At 42.2% G+C, this 16,699-nt stretch overlaps 1 protein-coding gene across 2 annotated transcripts in view; it reads right to left on the bottom strand.

Moving 5' to 3' along the window:
* The window catches only part of caskin1 (CASK interacting protein 1), a 579,066-nt gene that overhangs the window by 50,993 nt on the left and 511,374 nt on the right, over positions 1-16,699 (bottom strand). For both annotated transcript variants that reach the window (XM_048609909.1, XM_048609910.1), the window contains one exon: positions 6,350-6,447. In XM_048609909.1, coding sequence (XP_048465866.1) covers positions 6,350-6,447 — 98 coding nt within the window. The remainder of the gene's footprint in view (positions 1-6,349; positions 6,448-16,699) is intronic.

The following is a 16,699-nucleotide window of genomic DNA, read 5'->3' as shown; positions in this document are numbered from 1 at the left end:
TTATTCCTTTAAATAATACAATCAAAGCAAGAAAAATATCAGCTTTCTATTCAAGGCATTGTGTGGGAGCTTGCTGTGTACAAATCAGCTGCCGTTTCTCTAAATTATAACAATGACAGCACTTCAAGAAAGAACTGAATTGATGATGAGGCTTAGTGACATCCTGAGGTCATGAATGATAAAATTCTTTTCCTCATTAAACTGGACCTCTGATGCTGCTTGGCCTGCTGTGTTCATTCAGCTCTACACCTTATTATCTCAGATTTTCCAGCATCTGCAGTTCCTACTATCTCTCCCCACCACCAAAGACATTTTTCCCTCCCCACCCTTATCTGCTTTCCGGAGGGACCACTCTCTCCGTGACTCCCTTGGCGGCTCCACACTCCCCTCCAGCCCCACCACACCCGGCACTTTTCCCTGCAACCACAGGAAGTGCTACACCTGCCCCCACATCTCCTCCCTCACCCCCATCCCAGGCCCCAAGAAGACTTTCCACATCAAGCAGATATTCACCTGCACATCTGCCAATGTGGTATACTGCATCCGCTGTACCCGTTGTGGCCTCCTCTACATCGGGGAAACCAAGCGGAGGCTTGGGGACCGCTTTGCAGAACACCTACGCTTGGTTTGCAATAAACAACTGCACCTCTCAGTTGCGAACCATTTCAACTCCCCTTCCCATTCCTCAGACGACATATCCATCCTGGGCCTCCTGCAGTGACACAACGATGCCACTCGAAAGTTGCAGGAACAGCAACTCATATTCGGCTTGGGAACCCTGCAGCCCAATGGTATCAGTGTGGATTTCACAAGCTTCAAAATCTCCCCTCCCCCTACCGCATCCCAAAACCAGCCCAGCTCGTCCCCGCCTCCCTAACCTGTTCTTCCTCCCACCTATCCCCTCCTCCCACTTCAAGCCACACCCCCATTTCCTACCTACTAACCTCATCCCGCCCCCTTGACCTGTCCATCCTCCCTGGACTGACCTATCCCCTCCCTACCTCCCCACCTACACTCACCTTTACTGGCTCCATCCCCGCCTCTTTGACCTGTCTGTTTCCTCTCCACCTATCCTCTCCTCTATCCATCTTCTATCCGCCTCCCCCCTCTCCCTATTTATTTCAGAACCCCCTTCCCCTCCCCCATTTCTGATGAAGGGTCTAGGCCCGAAACGTCAGCCTTCCTGCTCCTATGATGCTGCTGGCCTGCTGTGTTCATCCACCTCTATACCTTGTTATCTCAGATTTTCCAGCATCTGCAGTTCCTACTATCTCTGATACAATAGTTACTGCCTGTTGCTTGCTATATGATATCGCAATAACTAATGCACTAATTGAATACTGCCTGTGCTAGCACTCATAAATATCTGTGGATCACTAATTAATCAATCCATTAATTACTGCCTGTAATTCACTCCGAATTCTCTGTGAATGCTTAATTAAGCCAGCAGTTAAAAACTGCTTGTCTCTTTTCCATATGTCTATTGATCACAAATCAATAATTTGATCACTCTTTAATATCACTAATCTCAAAATAACCAATTAATCTGCAGATATAAATCAAACCTCACTCACATGAGAGTTTTCTGTCAAAGTCTGTTCAGTTTGAAATAAAGTGATATTCCACTCATACCATTAATGCTGCTATTTTCCGCACAGGTTAACCAAAGCTTGCTCATGGAAGAAATCATACAATCAATTATTTTTCCAAAACAGCAGTGGAGCAAAGACCAGCGATGAAGAGACAGGAATAGAAGCAAGGCTCTAATAGTTCCCATAGCAACACACGCATCCACAAGTTTGTCTTTCAGCTTTCATTTTGAAACAAGTTACGGTGAGAGGAAGATGAGGCCAGTGTGTGACATCAGCCATTCACAATATTATTCAGACAAGGGCTGATTTTACAATTCAATTTCAAACCTTCACTCAATTTTGGTAGTGATTGAGCAATAATCAAGCATCTGTTCTGCAACAGGATATGTCTAATGGCTTTAAAAATATCATGCTCTGGGTATGCTTACAACATGAAGGCTTCTTGTGGCACAGTGGTAGTGTCCCTACATCTGTGCCAAAAGACCCAGATACACGTGACAATAAATCACCTGCTCCAGAATGTATCATTACATCCTTGAACTGTGTGGTTTTAAAAAAATCTCACAACTTAATATAGCAATACACTCCAGTAATGAAGGGCTTTCATGAACTTTATCTGCACCTTCCTTGAAAGGAGATGTCAGTTGTCTAATAAACAGCTATTATAGTTATTTGCGTGACTGAATATTGCACAAATATAACCACGAGGACTTTACGTCTCACCCCGAACCAATCAAAATGATGACTTATATCAATCCTTCCCTGGCTCTGATTGTCACTTTTATTGACTGCCTTTTTATGTCCTGCTGGACAATGTTGGCTTCAGTTTCTCACAGTGTGATGTTTGTCGATGACCTGAAGAGTTGGCTGGAATTTTCCAGATCTTTCGTGGATGGGAACTGCCAAAACGTGACAGATAGCTTTTGTTTGAGTGGGAGTGAGGAGTGTGTGTGTCTGCATGTGTGTGGCTCTATTTGTGTGCACGTGTGTGTGTGTGTGTGTGTTTGTGTGTGTCTCTGTGTCTGTACTGTGTGTGTCTCTGTCTATGTCTGTGTGCATGTGTGTGTCTGTGTGTGCACCTGCGTGGCTGCGTGCATGCGTGTCTGTGTGTGTATCTGCGAGTGTCTGCGTGCATGCGTGTCTGTTCGCGTGTCTGTCTGTGTGTGTCTGCGTGTATGTGTCTATGTGCATGTCTGTCTGTGTTTGTGTCTGTGTCTGTCTGTGTGCGTGTGTCTCTGTGTCTGTGTGCGTTTGTGCCTGCGTGTGCGTGTGTCTGTGTGTGTCTGTGTGCATGTCTGTCTGTGTTTGTGTCTGTGTGTGTCTGTCTGCATGCGTGCATCTGTGTGTGTGTGTGTGTGTGTGTGTGTGCGTTTGTGCCTGTGTATGTGAGTGAGTGTGTGTTTGTGTGTGTGTGGAGAGGGGTGCCCAATGTCTTTCCATGACCATGACATTTGTCCAGCGGTGGGAATAGTGTTAGACTGGCACTTAATGGTCACTTTATACCTCTGGGAGAATTTTGCACACATCAGTGGGTTTGGGCTTGACCCCCATGTTGGTTGACTACGTTTCTTTAGGGAAGGGCTGGTTCCTCCCTAATAGCCCATGGGACAGCACCCCCCGTAGCTATGACACTGCTTATGGTGATGATCAGGCTGTGCTCATCAATCCCACTGCCTCCCCAATTGCCAGGGCCTCTCTGCCTGGCCCCAAAGTTGCCCATTTCCAGTTACCTTTTATCAACCATGTCCAACCATTGAGGTGCTTTCATCCTGATGATGCAATCCCAGCAACAGTCATCATTGGTGGTGGCGCTGTTGAGGCTGCTGAGCTGCTGGTCGTCAGTGGCACTATGTCTCCTGGGATTCTGTCACTTCGTGGAGTAAATTCCTGCTTTCTGCTTCAGGGGATGTGACTTCTACCTTCTCCAAAAAATTCAGTCTGATAATTCTGTTACTTCCTCCAAAGATGTTGCCTGACCTGCTCGGTATTTCCAGCCATGTTCCATTTTTGTTCCAAGTTTCAAGCACTCATAATATATATTGTATCAAATGGAAAACTGGACTGAAGGTGCCTTAATTAGGCAGTGAAATGGTACTCAACATGGTCACATCAAAAACTGTAGCCCAAGCTCTAAATGCACAGACAGTTTTAAATAACCATCACTATGTCTCAGACCCTTGAGCATTCATGACGTTGGAGCCACCACTGGCAGAATGGGGTCGATGTGCTTCTCTTCATCTTTCCCAATGTTTCCGTACCACAAGAAGCTGCTTGGTTTTATTAGTGTGTGCAGCTTCCATTTCAACCATATTCCCTCCCAATGCCCCGCTACAATGTTTTACAATCTCTGTGTCTCACAGATGACATTAGTTTCTCTCACTGCGTCTTCAATTGTCTTATGTTAATATCACTTTAGCTGTTTAACTTGTATCTTGTTTTCCACTTAAGTAATTTGCAGATTATTCTGTTTTTTGCATGTGCATGCTTGTACGCAAGTGTGTGTTTGAATACAAATACATGTGTGAAGTTGGGTACGTGTATGTACATGAGTGTGCTTGGTGTGTACAGAGGTGAGTAGGTGATTGCATGTTTGTGTGTGAGTCTAAGTGGGTAGATACCTGACTATAGGTGTGTAGATGTGTGGGTGCGTAGGTGGGTAGGTGTGTGGGTGTGTAAGTGTGTGCGTAGTTGGGTCGGAGTGTGTATGGGTGTGTGTAGGTGTGTAGATGTGGGGTGCGTAGTTGGGTAGGGGTGTGTGTGTGTAGATGTGTAGATGTGTGAGTGCATAGGTGGGTAGGTGTGTGGGTGTGTAAGTTTGTGTGTACTTGGTTAGGTGTATGTGTGTAGGTGGTGGATGTATGGATGTGTAGGCATGTGTGTAGAGATATGTGTGTAGGTTGGTGTGTGTGTGGATGTGTAGGTTTGTGTAAGTGTGTGCATGGAGGTTTATATATTGGTGTGTAAGTATGAGTGTGAGATTGGAGGTCTTTGTGTAGGTAGGTTTGTGTGGGTATGCAGTGTGTAGATGTGAGTGCGTAGGTGTGTAGGTATAGGTGTGGAGATCTCTGTGTAGGTGGGTTCGTGTGAGTGTATAGTGTGTGTAGGTACGTGTGTCTATGTTGGTGTGTAGTGGGTATGTGTAAGTGTGCTGTATTTGTGGGGGTGTCTGGCTATGTGGGTGAGTACATAATGTGTGTGGGTAATGTGTAGTAAGTGTTAGTGTGTGAGAGTGGGTGTGAGTATGTATGGGTGAGTGTGTGTGGGTGGGTCTGTGTGTATATGGGTGAGTATGTAGTGGGTGAGTGTGTAGTGTGTGAGTGAGTGTCTGTGGGTGGGTGAGAGTGTGTGTGTGTGGGGGGGTTGGTGAGTGTGTGTATGGGTGTGAGTAGTGTATGTGGGTGAATGTGCGTGTGTGTGTGTGTGTGTGTGAGTGTAGTGTGTGTAGATGGGTGTCAGTGGGTAGGTGGGTGTTTATTGTGTGTAGGTGGGTGTGAATGTGTAGGTGAGTGTGTAATGTGTGTTGATGCGTGTGTTTTTTAATGTGTGTTTTTTGTGTGAACAGCTGAGGAGGTGACAGGTTCGCTTCTCTTAAGGACGTTAATGAACTAGTTAAATGTTTATAGAATTCTGGTTGATTTCACCGTCATTCTACAGTGTGTAATTTTACCAGATTTAACTGACTGAATTTTACAACCTTCCTCTGTGGAATTTACATTCACATCTGCTGAATCGCTGGTCAAGTACCATATGCATGAGGCCAGCACACTCATATTAAAGGGACTGGAAGCATCAGCTTCAGGCAAACCATTAAATAGAGCAAAGTAGCCACAGAAACATACATGAATCTGGGATCGATCAGTCTGAGACTCAGTCATTTCTTGCAAAACCAATTTTGTAGCTCGCTTAATAATATCAATAGGCACATTATTAAATACAATCCTGGAGGGGAGGCTGAAAGTTCATTGCGACTACAGGGAAACCGCTCAAAAGTCAAGGAAGTCTTTCAACGTCAGAGTGAACTGGTTCGCAGCAAGTGCAACATTTGATTTTATAACACAGCCCCTGAGCAGCATATGAACTGTTTGCTTTCTTGGCATGGCTTTGGGTCTCATAGCTCAGGCAATCTGTCACTCTGTGGCTGCTCTCATATGGCACAAACAACAATATAAGCCACGAGTGGATAAAGAAAAGGATGTCAGAACTTAGAATGGATCAGTAGAAGGACTAAGAAGCAACTTTAGCCTATTTACTCTCTCTCCTTTGTACCATTGCTGATGGCTTTCTCAAAGACTGAGCAGAGACACGGTGGGCCGATTGGCCTCCTGTGTAACTCCATCGATCATTGCGGGAGACTAGGCGCATTTTATTTAAGGCACGGTGCAAATAAATTTGCCAGGGAAGCGTTAAGAACACATTCTCAAGAGTGACAGTTACTCACTTGAAAAACCTGTACATCAGTCTCACAATGAAGTGAAATGCAATGTAAATTGGATTGGTTATGTCTGTCAGCTCGTTGAAAGGAATTTCAGCAGATCCAAGACTTTTACAAGAATAAATGATTACTCACCACCTTCTCAGCTCTGCTCTCATCAGAGATTTAACTGTGTAGAACGAAAGAGAGAGAAAGAAAGAGAGAGAGAAAAAAAGAGAGAGAGAGCAAAAGAGGAAGGAGGCATGGAAAGTAAAGGCTGACAGCTTTGAAACATTGCAGCTTTATTTAGAGAGTCTCTTTCGCAGTGGCTTTCACACTCACTTACCTTCGTTTCTGACTGTGTGTCAGCCTTCTTCAGCTGCGGTTCACTGTACGGTTGTTCTCCCAATGGGCAGCTGGATCCGCTCTGCTGCTGGGCAGCTCCTGCATCAAAACAAAACAAATCGAGAATATCAAACGTGCCATGCTGACATCCTTGTGCATATGCAACAAACCTAAACTAGAACTGCACAGATTTTGCAGTGTAGAAGCAGGCCATTGCACGCTGGTGTTTGTGAGGTGTATGAGTCTCCTCCCACTCACCTTCATCTCAGCCTATCAGCAAAACCATCCGTTCATTTCCCACTCGTGACTTTGTTTGTCTCATCTTGTGCCTCCAGTTCTGGGTTTAAGTTTAACTCCAGTGCAATGCTGAGAGAGTGCTGCATCGTCAGAGGTGCTGTCTTGTAGGCGAGACATTGAACCAAAACTGTATCTGCCTGCTTTGGGGGATGCAAAATGCTGTCCACCACTATTTCGAAGCAGGGGTGTCTTTCCAGGTATCTTGGCAAACGGTTGTTTCTCAGTCAACATCACAAAAAAAACTGGACTATCTGGTTATTACCCACACTGCTGCCTCTGGGCGTTTGTTCTGCAAATTAGCCATTGTGTTTCTTCGATAACGTACGACATGACTTCACCTGATAAGTATTTTATCGGTTATAAAGTGCTATGAGCTGTCCAGTAATTTTGCAAAACACTACATAAAGGCACATTTGTTTATTATTTATCAAACACCCTTTGCATGTATGCTACTAGTCCCAACTCTTGGGAGGCGATGGCCCTAGTGGTATTATTGCTGGACTGTTAATCTAGAAACCGCAGTAATGTTCTGGGGACACGGGTCTGAATCCTGCCATGGCAGATGGTGGAATTTGGATTCAATAAAAAATCTGGAATTAAGAGCCTAATAATGACCATGAATCCATTGTTGATGGTCAGAAAAACCCATCTGGTTCACTAACGTCCCTGAGGGAAGGAAACTGTATCCTTACTTGGTCTGGTCTACATGTGACTCTAAAACTATGTGGTTGACCCTCTGGGCAAGAAATGCTGTCTTCGCCAGCAACGCTGTGAATCATCCTGTGAATTAATTAAAAAAAACTCCTCCCTGTGTCAGTGAGCCGCAATTTCTCTAAGATGAGTTTCTTGTTGGATTATTAATGACTACCTTATATTTATCACACCAAGTTGTTGTCTTCCCTGTAAGTGGAAACATGCTCTCTACATTTACCCCATTTAAATCCTTTCAGAATGTTAAAGACATCTATCAGATCACACCTTCAGTGGGAAGAATCGAGCTTGTCCAATCTTGCCTGACAGATAAAGCCTCTCTGCTCTGGTTTCATGCACAGTACATGCCTCAGCTGGCTAAACACAATCTGACAATGCACTGTTTGGGCCAGTGCAGAGTTCGGGGATAGCGTTGTGAAAGGGTACAGTGTGAAGGTACCAGAAGAAAGACAGAAGAATAATTTCAGATGAGACAGCACTCCCGCCAACTGATGACTGGTATTCCATTGTGAACGAGCTGAATGCATGGCTTTATGAAATGTCATTTGTGTTGTACTTCTTTTCATAACTTAATAAATTTGTGAACTCTCTGATGAGGGTTTGTACTTGGCTGGCCTCCTGAGTCTTGCGATTAATTGTTAAATTGGATTTCAAAATCAGACAATATGGAGAGCCAAAGTCTTTCCCGCTTGAATTACGTGGGCATTGAAGAGAAATTTGTGAAAATTGGGTGAGATCCAGCAAGGAGCCTCCTGATGTTGAGATGAAAGAGCCCATTTTCCAGGCCAGGTGTTGGCTGGTAGGTTGAGATTCTCACTGGTGAGCAGTAGGAGACGTATTAATATGGAACCTTGCCCTTGATCACTCTCATTACCACCTCATCTCACCTCATTTATTTGCAATTTCCCATTCTCCTACCAACTGGATAGAAACTTGACACTGAGAATTCCCAACAGGTAGATTGGAGTGGGTACCTGGTGACTCCGACTGGCTCCTCTGGATCTTTATCCCAGCACCCATCACCAAAATTCAGGGCACACTGGATGCGCAGCAATCGCAACCGCAACTCTAACCCTAACCCCAACCCTAACCCTAACCCTAACCCTAACCCTAACCTCACGTCCATGGACATACATTAGCCTCTAAACACCCTCATGCCATATTTTCTATTCACTTACACCTTTGCACTTTGGAATGCAGTGGGGACTTTGATTGTAATGCTGCTATGGCAGTCTACGTGAAGGAACTAGACTCAGCTCACAGTGTGGATCAGGCATCATCTCAAGGCTGCTCACTCACTCTCTTCATGTTCACTCATGTTGTACATACTTCAATGCCCACAGCATCTCTGCCTACCTTTTCGCACTTTGGCCTCTCATCCTAATGGATCAGAATACTGGCATCTTGCTGTGCCGCTTAGCACAGGCAGCTTGTCGTGCTTGTCAGCAGTGACCAATCAACAGAGGGGGTGTCTTGCTGTATGGCATGGTCTGAAGTGAATCTCACACCTACAGCAGCCCATACCACAAACACACTGCATCAACCATGTCCCAAACTCGATGCAGAGGTTAGTCCTCAGTCAAGGCAAAGGCTGGGGGGTGGGGACCTGGGCTGTCCTCAGCCAGGAGATGGCGGGGGGAGGGTGGTTTCAGTACAGAGAGACCAGGGCAGCATCTGCAATCGGTCCAGTGGCTTGGCCACAGTCAGTTGTCCACTTGGGCAGTCAAGATCCTGGAGTGGTGGGGTGGAGAGGGGAGCCTGTCTCATGACAGTCCCCAGTCAGACCCACAGCTTCAGTGCAGGCAGTCAAGGGATGCGCACAGTCAGCGCTCAGGGGTCTGCACTGAGTCAAAACTGTCCATTCAAGTCGGGCAGCAGGTGGGCTAGGGTCAGTTCTGGAGGTCAGCACTACGAAAGTCAAGGAGGGTCCCCACCGAATATGGCCGTGGTAGGAACGTGATGGGATTTGATACTGGGGATTGGGGTCAGCAACCTGGGACGCTGACGGGGCAAGGATGGTGAAGGGGACAAATCAACAAATAAGGCGAGCCAATAGTGCCTGGGAGGGTATGGGATGTTGGGGAGACAGTGCCAAGTGTGACCTGCATTGCCTTTCATAATCTCTTAAATTCCTAAATATGAACAATGAATGGAAAATGGCTGTGACCATGCCCATATTGCAGAGTCAGTTTTTCTTTTCTTCACTTCTGAAGGTCAGGATTCAGGATGGTGTTCAAGAGGTAATCACATCAATGGTACATTTACAGAGTACCGGCTGAATTCATGTACAATCATATCACTGTGCATGTGAAAGGCACGGTGTTCAATGTTATTTTTAACTCATTCACAGGATGCAGGCATCACATTTATTGCCCACACCTAATTGCCCAAAAGGCCCACTGTGTGGGCTGCAAATTCTGGTCAAAAGAAATCCTGACTGTATCATTCATTGTTTGTTGCAAGTTGGAAATAGTCACATCTGTGAAGCATAAGTCATCAAGGACTGCCTTAAAAATTGCACCTGCTGACCAATAAGTGCAAAAATGATGCAAGATCTCCTTGGCTGCAAGGGGGCGCTGTACTTGCATCCTATCACTTTGAACTGTAAGTATAATGCAACATGGTCTTGCATGCAACTGTTCCATTTCTGGGTGGTGTGGGCCTGGTAGGACACAATCTTAGCTTTTATGCAATCTCCAACTCTCTACAATAAGACTGCTGCTACCTTTATTGGAATAAGATCTAACATCAAAGGAACATGTCAAGGATTTTCATGGTCCTCATTGTCAGAGTGTTCCAGGCGTATGGAGGACTATGTTAAGCCGTCATTTGTAAGTAATGCAAATGCTGACTGCTCGCATTGATAAAGACCTGTTTTGTTTCTTGTGTTGACCACACAGGATCATTGTAAGTATGACTGATGTATCCAGCCACTGCAGGGGCTATCGTTGCTCATGCTGCGATGCAACAGACACGCAGAGAAATTCAGGTTAAACCACCACCAGTTGTCGTTCTTTAATGAGACAACAGCTCTATGGTCTCTAAGACTATGGTGACATTACCTTTACATGTGTGATCATCGGTACCACATCTTGGAAGTCTATGCCAGGTACCCAGAGTTCTGCCATGATACCTATATTTTTAACTGGCAATCTGTGAATAGTATATAAATTTAAACAGGATCAATTTGAAAGATATTTCACCTCATTTGGAATGTAGCCAGGAAGTTCAAGTGGCCAGAAGACGTTTTGACCTTCATGTTACAGTCTGTCCTGATAGGTTACAGTTAGGGATGTGTATGCCAGTTTGTTAGAAGGGTAATCCACAGCCCAGCAAATTGTTAAAACAGCAATACTCAATGCTTTTCAGCTTATCTCTGAAGCTGATCAAATAAAATTTAAGACCTTAAGAAATAAACCTCTTCAGTCACTTGTCCAAATTGCAAGAGAAAAAGATGCTGTAGGATCAACGGTTTCAATCACTGAAGTTAGAGAGAGATTTTGAGAACTTGGGGGAAATCATGTTTATGGAAGAATTCTGAAATAGTATTCCAGTAACCATTACAACTTATTCAGATTTAGGTACCAAAAATCCAAGAACTGGCAGTTCTGATAGGTATCTATGTCATCTCAAACAAACAGGAAGGAAAATAATCATAAGGAAATTGGAAGAATGGAAAATCTGCAGATTATGAAGGTATCAGCTTTAGGGAGCAAACAGGGGATGCCAAAATAATAAAGAAAGAGTATTAGAATCTAGAAGTGATATAAAGAAAATAGTATACTTCCATTGGAAGACTAGACATTTAGAAACAAATTGCTGGAAGTTAAATACGAGATCAGTTCAGTGGTAGGAATGCCTGAGAAATCCTCAGAAGAAGTGGTATCAGGAAAGGAAATGATCCTTAAAACTATAGCAGTAGTACAGGCACAATGAGCTCACTCAGAACCTACTAGGAAGGGAGGGATGTTTTAGGTGAGTCAAGCAAATTCTTCTTCCATTATTGATAAAGACAAACAGACAACATCTGAATATTTTATTTCAAAGTGAGAGGCATTTCTTTATTCTTCCACTCAAAGCGGTAGATCAATACAGACCTGGAGCAAGTCAGTTGCTGATGCTGGCAATTTGTCTTCCAGAGGAATCAATGAAGGAAAACATGCCAATTGGAGGCATAAACAGAGGTTACAGATCATCCCATTATATAGAGTTGGATTAAACAGTGACTTAGCAGGTGGACAAGTTTTAGTTGGAGTAATGCAACACATCCCTATCGAGGGTTCTCGGTGAATAACTTGCCTGATTAAAAATTCCTGGCCTCCCTGAGGATGTTGGAAGAACCAATGATGATAAAACAAACTGAGATGCCACAGGAGGAATATCCTGGATCGGTTCTTAACTGTTTTGTGACAGATCTCAGGCCCACAGAAGTAGACAGTAAAAGGATGGGTCCAGAAAAAAAAAGGGGTTGGAAATTTTCTGATGCTAATTTTGAAGACTCAAGTATGAGGGTGAAGGTAAAGAGAATTAGGCTGACTTGCTTTTTTTTTTATATAAATGCAACTGGCAGATCCTGAATTGAAGAAATTGTACAGAACAGTCTACTCAGAAATTAAACCAGAAAGAACAGTTGAGTGTAATTGTTTAAAAGACAAAGTGCTAATGAGGAAATGGAGAGCATGTCAAATATCAACTGTTGTGGGATAGGCAGTAATCATAGAATAGAATCTCTACAGTGTGGGAACAGGCCCTTCGGCCCAACAAGTCCACACTGACCCTCAGAACATCCCACCCAGACCCATCCCCCTATAACCCACCTAATCTACACCTCCCTAAACACACTGTGGGCAATTTAGCATGGCCAATCCACCTAGCCTGTACATCTTTGGACTGTGGGAGGAAACCAGAGCACCTGGAGGAAACCTACACAGACACAGGGAGAATGTGCAAACTCCACACTGACAGTTGCCTGAGGGTGGAATTGAACCTGGGTCCCTGGTGCTGTGAGGTAGCAGTGCTAACCACTGAGCCACCATACCACCCCACTACAATCCATCAGCTTCCATATGAACATTATTTTATGAGCAGATAATTAACTACTAATGGTAGGTCACTAGGGAACCAGGAAAATACAAGCTAAAATACAAAAATGTTTTTCTTGGTCAAGATGACACAAAGACACTATGTATTGTGGGGAATCCAAAACTGTCAATTAAACTGCTGCCTTTAATTCTGATACCAGTTTTCAAGAACTATTTAGCAGGGTCTTAATAGATTGTGCAGGATGCTTAACGAAAGCTAGGTGTGGTAATCATTATCTTTTAACAATTATAGATGTCTCAACCAGACTTCCTGAGGCAAATTCTTCGGGAAAAATTATGCCAAAATAAGAGTGGAAAAATTAATTCTTTTTTTCACAAGAAATTGATTACAATATGATTTAGATTCAATTTGATGTCACAGATATTCAAAGAAATAACTAATACTTGGGGGAAAAACAATTTTACCTTCAGTTTATCATCCATGATCTCAAGGAGAATTGAAAAGATGGTATCAAATTTTAAAGTTCACAATTAGAATTTATTGTCAGGAATATCTTAACAATAGGAATAAAGGAATTCTCTTGGTATTGTTTGCCATTAGGGATACCCATAATGAGTCCATAGGATTCAATCCTTTATGGATTGGACATGAGGTGAAAGGACCCCTTAAATAAATTAAAGAAAAAATATAAACCAAAGCTCATGTACTACACTTTTAAACTGTGTGTCAAATTTCCAAGGGAAACTAGCCAAAGCATATGAGTTGGCCAAAAAAACTGAATAATGTTCAACAGATGAGGAAATTGAGGGCAGATAAAAAGTTCAAAGCTCAGAATTTTGTCATTGGAGAGAAGATGTTAATACACTTACCTGTTAATACTCTTACCTGTCTCTGGGAAGCCATTAAAAGTAAGGTTCATTGGACATTATCAAATCAAAAAGAAATTCACTGATGTAAAAAATGTAGTGAATACTTCGGCCAGGAAAAGAAAATCAACGAGTATGTCATGTTGACATATTGGAATGATACCATAACAGGGAGGATCATCAAAACAGAGTATCTTTACAGTGGTGAAAAATGTGGGAAGTGAATTAGGATAATAAGAGAAAGAAGGAATGATTGGATAATATGGAGATGCTGGGAAAGTCAGGTACATTATTATGCCAAAATCCAGAAAACTAACGTAGTTACTTACTGGAGCTAACACAAACAAATAAATTAATAAATCAATTTTTGCAAACAGGACCGGAAAAAGTTCTTGGCTATGCATGATATTAATGTAGGGGATGTGTTACCCATAAAACAACATACTTATTGACTCAATCGAGAGATGTTAGCTAATGTAAGAATAGAACTCAAATTCATGGTGAACAATGATGTTATTGAACTGAGTGACAGTAGCTGGAGCTCACTTATTGTGATGATGCTGAAACTATATGGATCACAATAATTGCTTGATAATTATCACAAAATCAACAGAGTAACAAAGCTGAATTCATATCTGATTCCACAAGTGAAAGATTGTATTATGGTGACTGGAGAAGGATGGTTTGTTACAAAATTTGGCTTTTTCAAAGGATACTGGTAAGTTCTATTTATTGATACAGCCCAAGAAATGTCAGATTTTGTCACACCGGATGGATTTATCATTACTAAAGTCATATGATTTGTATGAGAAATTATAGTATCAACTTTTCAACAGTTAAACAATAAGATTATCAAAGGATTATCCAACTCTGTTGTATACATAGCTAATTTGATAATGTTCAGTTAAACCTGAGAAGAACATTTACAACACTTTAACAAATTGTTTGATTGGTTACAAAGAGCTCGTTTAGTCATAAATTTGTTTAGAAGTGGATCTGCCAAAGCAAAAGTAACTTATTTGAGTCACATTGTGGGACAGTGCCAAGTAGCTCCTAAAGGAGCAAAACATGAAGGCTATCTTGGATTTTGCCATGCCAAAGACAAAACACAAAATTGATTATTATTGAAAGTTTGTTCCAATCTTGAGCACTGTAGTGGTTCCTTTGACAAGCTTGTTAAAGAAAGGCAAAAGATTTGAATGGACAACAGAATTTCAAAATGCCTTTGACAACTTGAATGCTGTATTGACTACCACATCAGTTTTAGGAACATCAAATTATGCCAAGCTGTTTAACTTGGCTGTTGATGTCAGCAATGTCAGAGCTAGTGAAGTGTTTTGATGGGGGGGTCAAGATGGGCATTAAATAACTAGAATCATCGAATCCCTACAGTGTGGAAGCCATTCAGCCCATCAAGTCCACACTGCCTCTCTGAAGAACATCCCACCCAGACCCAATCTCCCACCCTATCCCTATAACCTTGCATTTCCCATAGCCAATGCATCTAACCTACACATCTTTGGACTGTGGGGGAAAACCGGAGCACCCGGTGGAAACCCACAAAGATACGTGGAGAGTGGGCAAATTCCGCACAGACGGTTGCTCAAGGCTGGAACTGGAACCCAGTCCCTGGTGCTGTGAGGCAGCAATGCTAACCACTGAGCCATTGTGCCGTCCAACTAGTCAGTTATTTCCCTACAGAAGTGAATTTGTATGAACAGAAACATTCAACAGTGGAGAAACAGACACTGAACCTGCTGTTAGCTCTACAACATTTTGAAACCTACATATTCAACAATTCTACAGAGACTGTAATTTATATGATCTTCAGTTCCTTGAACAATTTTATAATAACAACCTGAGACAGTTTTGTTACAGTCTAATGTTGAAACCATACATTTTGAAAATCATTCATAGAATCATCCAGCACAGAAGAAACCCTTTGGTTCATCAGGCCTGCTCTAGAGAACTACTCTAAATCTTCACTAGTCCCACTTTACAGCACTATGGCACTGAATGTTAGGATATTTCAAGAGACATTCAAGTAGCAAGAAGAGATAATACTATAATGGATGCTATTTCCAAGAGCAAATATGGACCCATTAACATGCAATGTGTGGTTAATGTAAAAACATAATCACATTTAAAGTAAAATGTAAATTGTAATGAGAAAATTTTAATAGAAAATCAAAATGCCTCTTAAAAATACAGTTTACTTTTATGATGAAGGTTTATAATAAGAGTATTATTATTTTTAGGGAATTTGTATTCTAAAGTAGAGGTACATGGATTTTTCACTTTTACTTCTGTGAGGGTGACTTGCTTTTATAAAGGGCCAGAAACAATTTATTTCAGAATATGGTCAAAACAGCATTTCCAATAAATCATGCAACTTCAGCTAAATGACTAGACAAGATACCTGGTCAGACGTGTGTTTACTAAGTTGAACTTTTACAAATCATAAAATAAAGAGATCAATGGCTAGAAGGAGATTGAGTTCAGAAGAAAAGATACCAGCAGATAAGCTGTTCAGCAGCCTCAAAGCAGTCAAAGTAACTGAAAAATGCACTAAGGGTTTCCCTTAGAGTTCAGTGAGAAAGTATGTCTTGGGGAGAGACAAAACCAATCACATCTGGTGAACGTGCAGAAACTGCTATAGAGAAAATCTTACAATCTCATCAGTTGAATAAGAAATTAAAGAGAGAAGATAAGAGTCTTACTCCTAACAGGGGTTGAGTATCTGTAAAGAATACTGCTGGGGAAAATGGTTAAAGCTTTCTTTTTGATGCGTATGTTATGATCTATCCAAGTTATCACACATATGGAGCTTTGTTTTATCTTTTCTTTGTGGAATAAATTTATGTTTTTGTTTTAGATTACATTGGCAGCATTGCATGAACATGGTCACTGGCTGACCACTATGGTAAACACATTTCAGAAGCAAAACTCATGGCCTATCAAGCTAAGGTTCACTCTGGAGTCTGACCATCAGCTGAAATGATGACAGTGCGTGTCCATGTCCAATGATAATAGCTGTCCACTGGCACATCATCCAAATGGTCACTTCTGAGATGAATGATAAGTTATTCGAGAATTGGGGCTTCACATCTGCCTGTACTTCATCCATACTTTCTTTCATTCTTTCATGAGATATAAGTATCTCTGGCAAGTTCAGCATTTATTGTTCGACCCTTATTGCCCTTGAATGGAATGGCTTCCTAGGATCATTTCAAAGGGTATTTAAGAGTCAACCACAATGCTATGAATCTGGAACCATATGTAGGTTCAGACAAGGTAACGATGACAGGTAGGTTTTAACAATGATGAAGGAGAGTTTAATGGTTGCCATTACAGTTTTTAATTCTAGATTTAAGATTAATTTAACTTTAATACCACCAGATGCCATAGTGGGATTTGAACCTGTATCTCCAGAA

Source organism: Rhincodon typus, chromosome 21 (assembly GCF_021869965.1).
Source record: "Rhincodon typus isolate 14 chromosome 21, sRhiTyp1.1, whole genome shotgun sequence".
In the NCBI taxonomy this organism is placed as follows: domain Eukaryota; kingdom Metazoa; phylum Chordata; class Chondrichthyes; order Orectolobiformes; family Rhincodontidae; genus Rhincodon; species Rhincodon typus.
This window is presented reverse-complemented; position numbering and strand designations above follow the sequence as displayed.